This window comes from Ammodytes marinus, assembly GCF_949987685.1.
Source record: "Ammodytes marinus genome assembly, chromosome: 1".
In the NCBI taxonomy this organism is placed as follows: domain Eukaryota; kingdom Metazoa; phylum Chordata; class Actinopteri; order Uranoscopiformes; family Ammodytidae; genus Ammodytes; species Ammodytes marinus.
In genome coordinates, this window is record NC_137230.1 from 4,544,823 (window position 1) to 4,555,352 (window position 10,530).

Consider the following 10,530-nt stretch of genomic DNA (forward strand, 5'->3'; position numbering starts at 1 on the left):
TTAGTTATTCATTTGAATCATGAATCTAGTGATATCCAATGTTTATTTCTTATTTGAAAAAAATCCAATTTGAAGACCCAAACCAGGAATGATTGATATACAGAATCTTAAGCCACGTTTACACAAACAGTCTCGCTGAAACAAAAAAATGCTTTTTTCCTCTATACATTGTGTTTAGTCGCATTTGTTTTGAAAAACTTTCATCATGTATACAGGTCTGCCAAACTGGACGAAATTGACGTAGTACACATGCCAGGCCAGTAGTTGCTGGTGACACTTGTAGCCTAGCAGATAACTCTTCAGGAGTAATATGCAAATAACCGAAAATGAATGTTAGTTGTTTATTTTATTTTGTCTTTTGTTTGTGTGTTCACTTTTTCTGTGTTGTGTTCCTAAAAGAAAAATACGAAAATAAAGTATCTAAAATTTCAAATCAAATCAGTTTTTACTTGTATAGCCCAATGTCACAATTAGCTCAAAACAAAAAAATGGCAGGGTCAAGACAACGTCAGGTGGTGATGGTGATGCAACTGTGGCGTTGCTGGTTTATTAGCATGCAAAGACATTTTGTTTTAGTTAAGTTGAAGTTGTCCTTCTTGATCTCCCTTATGCCTTTCAGCGTGTCCTTCTCGATGACAGCGGCTACATGCATGTCTCACCCAAACTGTCCAAAGCATCTGGGAGGGTCATATTCACATGGACCTTTGCTCTTCAATAAGGACACTTTTCACCACAGAGTCTTTGCGGTGAAGTGGTTTTGTGGTTGACTGTCGTCTCATTCAGACCAAAGCTTCTTCTTCTTGCGTATGTCTTTAGATCCTCAGCTCGGTTGTAGCAAGCCACTCGCCATTTGGTGGCCGATGTTTGGGACAGCTGGTCAGGACGTGATCTACAGTCTGTCTCCACATTCACAGTGGGCGCTGTCCGCAAGGCCCCACCGCTGCATCGACTCTCCGAAGCGTCCTACACCTGTCCTCAGGCGGTTGAGGGTTGTCCACTGCTTGCGGGGTAGGTCCTCGCCGGGGACGTCTGTGGGATCCTCAATGTAGCGGTGGAGTCTGGATGGTACTGCTGCTCTCCACTGTTCCATCCAGACCAAAGCAAAAGCCAGTCACAGTATGACTTTGTAAAAAGGACATTTAATCAAGTAAATAATTTTTTTTATTTAACATTTCATTTTAAGCAGAGTTTTTTAAAATGACTGCTGATATTTTAACAGTTTGTGAAATAATGTGTCTGTATGTATTCAAACAATAACTTATTGTATACAATCTTAATTACTTAATATACTTCATGTCCTGGTATTGCCAAAAAGACTTGCCTTGATTTTACTTTAGCGCATATAATATATATTATTACCTATTATTTCAACAACAACAAAAACTAAGATATTTCTAACATTAACTGTGGCTTTCTCTGTTAATAGCAACATTTCAGTTATCTTTGGCTCTCTCTATGACGTGAAAATGAATTTCTAATTACACTTGATATATTAACTTGACTTGTGGTGTGAGATCTTGACTCCTGCAGTATTTTGCAGTGAACATTTCCATAAAGATGTTCGCAGGAGACACTCACACACTCAGATGCATACTGAATGGTGTAAACGGTGCCCTGGGCCCCCTTAAGCATGCTCAACATGAGAGGTAGGCCGACCTGTTCATAGAAACAGGGCTGGAGCAGACAGCAGGCTGCCAGCACGGAGCCAAGGTTAAATTCAAGAGAGACACAGGACACAGTTTAACTGTCAAGGCAAATTAAATTACTGTTTTACATTCTAACAGTGTAGACCTTATTATCATAATATAGTGTATGTACCTTGAACTTGATCTTCAATGCCCCGTGGATCATTGAATGTGTGGAATATGCCCTTGACTCTCGGCACGACTAGAGCTTTTTTTTTTTTTATCTCTGTACCATTTAGCCTATTATGTGAGACAGAAGTTGAAGAAAAAAGCCTTTGGGGGGCTGGTAAACTGTTCCCCATGGATAAGCACTGAATGAAATTTCATCAAGCTTTTGGTGTGACCTAGTTACATGTCCAAAACAATATGAGATAAGCTTCCAGTTTCATTTATTTTCAATTATCAACCAGACAAAAGACAATGTAGTAGTGGCAATTTTGTATTTCACAATCATCTTTAATGTGCTGCAATCCAGGTTTTCTTTAGATGTGAGGAACCGGGAGGCTCCAAACAATGTACTGTAGATGCCACATTGACTATTGGCTGATTTATGACCTAGATTCTCAGTGAATCCAGCTGCACCTTATATGATACGGCTCAGTCCTGCTCTATTAAGTTTTCAATGTCCACTGACAGAGTCTCAGTGTGAGAGTATGTTTTTCAGCCGACACATTTGTAGCAGGCTTAAATACCTGTTTCATAACGCATCTACATTTAGTAACAGATGTTTTGTGGCTGTACTTTATTCGCTTAATTAACTCGACTACCTCATGCTTTTTCAGCCTGCTGGTAACAAGTAGTATTTAAAAGCCATGATCCAACCACTGGTTTATACTCTCAGAAACAGAATACGTACTAAAAGAACATAAAAAAAGGAAAAACTAAATTTTGGAATTAAATTCTCCAAATGTTGTGTATAAATAAATATCGGTTACATTCAAGCCAACGGCAAACGAGTTGACACATAGTAGATCAAACCTCAACAAAACTCTCTGTATGTTCCACCTCTTACCAGGTGTTGGCTGGGACCTTTTAGAAATGGCTAAACTCAAAACAGGGAACAGATAGATGTAATAGCATGAATTATAACTGCCCCCCCCCCATTTGTTAACTCTTTCATCCTCTTCTACTCATTCTCCCTGTCTTTCTCTCATAGACATAAAATAGGTAGTAGTAAACCATATTTACTTAATGGGTTGAGACCACTTAAGTATCTAAGCAATTATGTACAGACAGGTGACAGACTAAAGGAAAAACCAACATATTGTACCGTTCGATTGGTGTAATCCACTGATACACCGAATTGTTTAGAATATGGTAAAGAATAACTCATCTAAAAATACCACTTATTTCCCACACATCTCTGTAGTACTAGTGCCAGTGCACCACTGAACTTTCAAAAAAACATTCATATTTCTTAATAGGTGGTTCATGCTCTCCCTTTCTGGATTTTAGCTTCTAATTGGTTCATGTAGTCGTCAGTCTATTCATCAGTCAGACCGGGCCCCGCCCCACTTTCCGTGCGCTAGTGGAAGGCAGCCCCTGATTGGCTCTTGTAGTCGTCAGTCCAGTCATTTCTTGACTATGCTCATTCTCATGGAAATTGGAGAAAGTTTAGACTGATCTGCTGGAGGGAAACCAATGTGAAGCTTGCGGGATTAGGCTGGTCTCACCGGGCTAGGCAGGGCTCACTCTCTGTGATAGGGTGAAAAGCACTGTGATCTGGAAGGACTTCAGAATACATCCGCTGCTCTTCCACATCGAGAGGAGTCAGGGCATCTGGTGAGGATACCCCCTAGATGCTTCTCTTAAAGCCCCTATCTCACTGGGCTGCGACACTGTGCGACAAGTTGGAGACACAAAATTGCAAGAAAATATGCAAATTAGCAACAATTTTATCTTGCAGTCTCACTGAGTTGGTTCCTCACGACACGTTTGCAAATGTCCTGGCCAAAACTTGCCGGGAGCTCGCATTTATGTCTTGCGAACGTCTGGCGAGCGTCGCACGAATGGAATGTCAGTCTCATTTTTGTCTCAAATCAGTCGAAATTTAGTTTCATATGTCGCCAAACCCTCGCAAAGTTGTCTCACACTTCTCGCACTTTCTGACTCACGGAGACTAAATTGAGAAGGGTTTGCGACGCGTTCGAGACACCTGCGACCACTCTGAGACTATTTTGAGAGTAGATTTGTCACATACATTTTTTGAACATGTTCAAAATTCAAGCGACAGGACTGCGAGGCTCTGCGACTCATGCGAGGAAATTGAGACCCCCGCGAATGTTTCAAGACAGTTTAGAGACTCCCTTGCGAATGCTGTCTCCAACTTGTCGCAAACAGTCGCAGCCCAATGAGCTACGGCCTTTAGTGGGGGTGTACAAGGCACGCCCAACTGGTAGGAGACACTGGGCAGACCCAGGACACGTTGGAGTGATTATGCCTAGGGATCCCTCAGGATAGGATAGAAGAAGTTGCTTGCTAAAGACACGCCCGAGGCTGCTCTGCTGGCCCTCTAGCCACTGTGACCCTGACCAGGACCATACTGTATCAGAAAGTAAATGAATGGATGGATGGTTTATGCACTGCAGCTCTAAAATAATATACAGTAATTCTCTGTGTAAGAATGGAATTTCAGATGTCACTTTAGTCACTGTTCCTATGGAGACACTAGCCAGTTGAGCAGTGTCTTGGACAAAGTCTCCTACCATCTGTTCCCCAAAAATAAACCCTTCCTATTAAAGTCACGTAGATCTCCTCCTCTTGCCATGCAAAATGAGATTTAACCGGGCCCAGCATTTTCACATATGCCACAGAGCATGAAGGGATGTTATGTGCTCAAATGTACCATGCAGTGGCACCTGTGTGGAAGAATCTGCTTTTGTTATGTTTTTACAAGAATTCATTCAGGTTTCTTTCCTATTGATCAGTCACCCATCTGTACATTCACAGTCAATTTTAACAAAAGTAGAGCTGAAGCAAACTGATTATTCAATAATCAGTTGTACATGTTGTACAGCAATACGTTTCAAGTCAAGTATATCAGTAAACGGCTGACTTCCACACCAAACCCTATACCACCTTCACTATTTGTCCTGGATATCTGAGATCACTGGAAAAGGAATAAGCACAGATATTTAACCATGTGGCTTTAATCAGAACATAATGTACCATTTTCCCATCTAGAACATTTCAATGTGTTATACGTAAAGGGATTGGCAGCTTATGTGGAACTCAGCATTATGCTCAATGGCTCTTCTGTGGTTTACTATAAGCATAGGCACTTCATAACATGCAACTAACAATAATTTCAAAGATGATAAATGCTGTCTGTAATGAGTCAGATACAAATTAAATTGACATCAACAAGAACACCTTAGCTAGTTCTAAATTATTGTCTGAGATTGGCAAAGCAAAAAGGGCAGATTTTACGAATAGTTGTGTGTGTGCGTGCATTTCCTTTTTTGAGAAACTGCGGAAACATGCTTTGGCAGTTACACATAATCAAACATGGCTGCTATTGTGAAGGCTACAAGGCTACAGATTGTCTGAAGGTTAATGATTAATAAGTACAGTATACTCAGACACTACATCTCAAGCCAATACAAAGTCAGTAAGTTCTGTAAGAAAGTCCTAAATGTTTATAAAACGTACCTTTTAAACACTTGTAAACATCCATATTAAAGAGTTGAGGTCTCAGAGCAAAACTTAACCTTAATGATAGTGTCACTTATTTTTCCCCGACCTGAAAAAAAATGTCTTCAGACCCATAACAGAACTTGTAGGGTTTCACGATCAAGATCAAGATCAAGAATTAATAGCAAGCACTATGGGTTCTCATTTTCCCCCAGGAACATATTGCATTGATTATAGATGCTAGAGGAATAGCAACAACAGTGGACGTTAGGCTTTCCTCAATTCGACTGTTTGTCAAGGCTGGCTACTTATGATAATAGCAAACTGATCTTGACTTTAAAATCAATGGAGTGCCCCTTTACATTTCTTATGGAAACCATCATGTTCTGGTAGGCAGTTTTTCTTTTTCTCAATATGACATCTCTTACATAGTAGTGCTAATGTACTTGGTCAACCTGGTATCACGCCGAGGCGTCTAATAGACACGCATGGACCGGCGTCTAACTCACACGCCTTGCCTGACCAGGGCGTGTGAGTTACACGCGCACCTCCCGCCGTCTAAATGAATGGAGGAATAGTCTAAATGAACGGAGGAATAGCACCAACAGGGGCCGACATGTTCTCCCAGGAATAGCACGACATGTTCTCCCAGCATTTCAATACTATCTAGCTGCAGCCCCCTCGGTGGTTAGGGTTAGGGCAAGGGGACAGGGAGAGGTTATAATATAGATAAAACATTGACGGAAAACCGCGGCCGCCATTTTGACTACGGGAGGTGCGCGTGTAACTCACACGCCCTGGTCAGGCAAGGCGTGTGAGTTACACGCCGGTCCATGCGTGTGTATCTCACGCCTCGGCGTGAGATCGGGTTGACTTGGTATATAATCGGCGCAACCCAACTAACCTGATCAAACAGGCCAATCTGTTCAAAGCTTGTTCATATTGTATTATAGGATGACTCTGGTTTCTCACAGATTGGTTCTTATTTATGTGGTTTTGACCACAGATTACCAGTCAGGCCTTTGTTGATAATTGTATAATCATTTATCCTGATTTGTCCTTCCAAATCTCAGCATTGAACTTGGTGAGTATGAACTTCTTACTACTTATGACCAAAACTACATTGAACCAAGTTGTAATAAACCAGAATTGGGCTTTAAGTTACGTTGACAAATAACACCAATCATTTTGGACTATCGATTAGGATCTTTTAAATTTGTATCATGAAAGGCTGTCTCCATATGGGCCAGCAGTATATTGCAGCTTTGTGACTATTCTTCTTCATGTTAATCTTCTGCTAGTTTGTCAGTCCAGCCTCTACAGATGTAGAGGGAAAGTGCAACCAGTCAAGGACGACATCCTTTTGGTGTTAACGATTGTGTGCGTTTGTTTTTTCAACAGGAATCTAAGGCAGCCCAGGGGGTCCTGAAGACATCTCTAGGTACAAGTAAAGTTAATGTGCTTTGCTCTTTAGTTGTAATACTATCAATCCATCCATTGCATTGACCATAGAATGAAACACAGCAGCCCCTCCTTATCTTTCTCCAAGTCGCCCCAGGTGATAATGCTCTTTATATTTTGTCCTCCCAATATACACCTTACCAGACATGTAGGTTTCAAGGTCATTCCTGGATTTATGTATGTTATCTATGTTTAACAAATATGTACTGTGTAGTACCAGAAAGGGTATTTCAAGCTTTACCATGGCAGAATGGTCCCATGTAACCCAAAAAACACTTTCAGTATTTATTGACTTCAAAATTGTTTCCGAAAGTATCAGGAAATAGTCCTTTGTATGATAGCGGAACCATTCAAGATTGTTCAGTCAAACAAAATAAGTTCTGCGTCAGGAAAACGACATGAACTCTTAAGTGCTTCATCATGAATTAAGAATAATTGAATTGCTGTAAAGTGGGACTAGTGTATTTTAATCTTTTTGATGTTATAAATTAATTGGATCATGGAGTCATTAAGGTGTCACGCCGAAGCAATGTCACACTAAAACACCCTGGAAGAACCCTACTTTCTTCGTGTGGAAACTTCATGGTTCTTCATGGTTCTTTCACCAGGAGAAACACAGTCCTACAGCAGACATAATGTATGTTTTAGTGTTTCAGTCGTCCAGGTGCTGCTCCTCCCATGTGGAGGTGGGGATGGCGCTGTAGGGGTCCATGATGACCTTGGCACAGCGGATGATCATGGCCACCAGCAGCAGGCAGAGGAAGGCGATGCAGGCCAGAGTCAGGCCCTGGTCCACGTCCACGTAGGCCGGCGCGGCGGTGCCCTGAGCCTCCATGACTGCTGCTGCTGCTGTCTGCTGCTGCTGCCCTCAGACACGCCTACACAGCCTGGCACCATCCTGGAGACCTGACTGGAGATACACAGATAGAGGAAGAAAGCTTCAACAATGTGTAAAATTATTTCTTGGCATTTCTGGCTTTTTCTTAGACTTTTTTTTTTTTTTTGTCTTTTAATTTTATTTTTGTTTGTCTTTTTTCTTTTACTTCTTGACCTTACCTCATTGTATTTTTTTTTTTTTTTGGCATTTTTCATGCTTTATTTGACAGTATGAAGAGACAGAGTTGAAATGGGGCAGAGAGGGGAGTGACATGCAGAGAACGACCGCGGGCGGGAATCGAACCCGGGTCTGCTGCTAGGCCATAGTATTCATCGTCATTTTTTCTTTTTTCCAACAACACACACATACAGACACTTGCAGGATCATACATTAGATAGATAGATACAAATAAAGTAATCACTTAAAAAACTACTGTACACATTTGAAGTGAATCTTATATTTTCATCTGTCAGCCATGTATGGTTCCCAGAGCATTTGAAGTCTTTCCAGGATCCTTACCAAACTGAAACCATGTTTTTAAGGAAAGGATAAGAAGTTTCAATTTCTTAATTTCTGAAGAGTATAGATACAAACTTAGTGGTAGTTCTGGCGTTGATGCTTGTTCAATGTATACCCAGGAAGGAAGTGTGGTCGTGCAGAAATAATATGATGCTGAGGTTAGTTGAGCAGCATATAGTACCACCTAAGATTGGGCAGATGAAGACCTACCCGCTCATAAGGCAAGTACAATAGCTTAAGGCAAAGTGAAACTAACTTAAAGGTGTCAGTAATTCTAGAGAATTCTTATTGTGAAAATCTCTTTTCCTTCCATATCAATGAATATCTCCTCACAATCCACTAACTGTCCACTCCATACTGTGTTCGTGTGCTGACAGAAATTCCAGTGTTAATGCACAGCCTAGGCTATGGCAAGTAGCTATGGTAGTTTACATACCCTTTGTTTACAGAGTCTAGGATGTGTATTAACACCTGATTTATTTTTTCCAGCGCATACAGGCGTGTAGTGGATCGTGAGGAGATATTCACTGAGTTTGACAAAAAGTGATTTTGACCAGCGTTCTCCAGAATTGCTGACTCCACCTTTTATACATGTACTGTATTCAAGTATAGTACCTACCTATTTAAGTAGAGCAGCTAACCTATTTGGAATGCTTTCTGTTTTGATTCAAGAGTAGGCTACACTCTTATGCCTCATCTCACAGCGATGTTGGATGTTTTAAAAATCATATTCAAGCATCATGATGATCTTTTCTGGTATTAAAGTGTAACTGCATAGAGGCAGAATGCAGCCAGAAGTTCTTACAAGCAAAGCACTTTACTGTAAACCTTTGTCTTCAGGCTGTGATATATGTTCATGGCCACAGAAAATGAAAGAGGTGCCACAACCTCTAAATGATGGATGATTGGGGCTATAAAAGTGTTTGCTGCTCCCCGAAACCAGAGCTGTTTCAAGTGAAGAACTCCCACAAAAACACAGACCATGATGAATCTCTCCATCCATCTTGCAATGACCACAAGAAAGTAACTGAGATTTGTGCTACTGTCCAATATGAGTAAGGTAGGGCATAGGTCTAAGAGAGATCAAGGGTAGCCCATGTGTAAGATAGTAGAGGATTTTTTTAAAAGTTTTGTTATAACTCTGTTCAATACTTCTCTGTTTTACTGTAAAGTGTTTTGCATATTGTTATGCTTCTGTTGGACAACAGAAGAAGAATAAAACAGTTATTAATCATTACTAGTCCCCACATTCACCAGTGCTCATTCGTTAGTTGCTGCACTTGCAAAACCATTTTTTTTTCACGTGACTTTTTATCATTAATTTTGTGTTTAAGTTGTAAGGGATTTTCCTTTGTACCTGCCCAGCTGTGACCTAAGGGAATCCTATGAAAGCAATGTTTCAGATATAACGTATTCCCTCATTGAGAATCTATATCGCAAAAACATCAGGAAAAGACGCAGCCTTAATGATCTGTAGTTTTTCTACTTCTGAGCCCAACAACAAGCTGATTTGCTTCACTAAAGAGTGTCTAAAATAGTTTATGAATTATTATTATTTTGTCTGTTTGTTTATGTAGTCTCCCAAAGCAGGCTCAGAAGTGTTAGGGTGGGGGGGGGGGGGGTGCTCATGGTGTAGTGGTTAGAGCGCCACCCCCCATACAGGCTCAGTAATGCCCTCTCAATCTACCCCATTTCATCTCTGTCTCTCCACACTGTCAATAATAGAAGCAAATGTTGGGTGCTACATCCGAAGCTACATGTGCGCTAACGGCTAAAAGTAACACTCAGACGATTTAAAACCAGTGAGAACAATAGCCTCACATTTGGTTTCTACAGGAATAACTTCCCACCCTTTGTGGTGTTAAAAACGAGGCATTATTAAACTGCAGTGGGAAAGCCAAGTTAGTGTAATAGAAGCAAACGTTGGGTGCTACTCCCGAAGCTACATGGTACACTAGGTAAATAACAGGCAAACAACCATTGAGGAGATTCCTTTTAGTTTCACCGATGGAATTACTACACAAGTAGTTCCCTAAGCCTTGTCTCGTTATAAACGCGGCATTATTAAGACTGCTGTGATTAAGATAAATTAGTGGGTTATGAGCAGAATGCTTCTGTGTTGGTTTATGCAACACTCTGCATGGTTTGCTGTACTATGGGCATCTTGTCGCTTAGCGGGGAAAACAACATGGCTCTCGCTCGGAAAATTTTCCAGAGGATCTCGGGCCGTGGACCAATAAGAAATGGGGGGAGGGGAGTTATCATAGAACACTGCACGGTGGAAGTTTCTGGTTACTAATGTGGGGGGGAAGCATGGACATATAAAGAAAATATGGGGATGTGGCTGTGCAGTTT

At 41.0% G+C, this 10,530-nt stretch overlaps 1 protein-coding gene across 1 annotated transcript; it reads right to left on the bottom strand.

Annotated features, from left to right (window-relative positions):
* Positions 1-7,431: 7,431 nt before the first annotated feature.
* ctxnd1 (cortexin domain containing 1) lies at positions 7,432-7,614 on the bottom strand (the record flags this gene model as incomplete). The annotated part of the gene is made up of 1 exon (XM_080036474.1): positions 7,432-7,614. One exon carries the CDS (start codon positions 7,612-7,614, stop codon positions 7,432-7,434), a length of 183 nt encoding a protein of 60 aa, XP_079892600.1.
* Between the last annotated feature and the right edge of the window lie 2,916 nt (positions 7,615-10,530).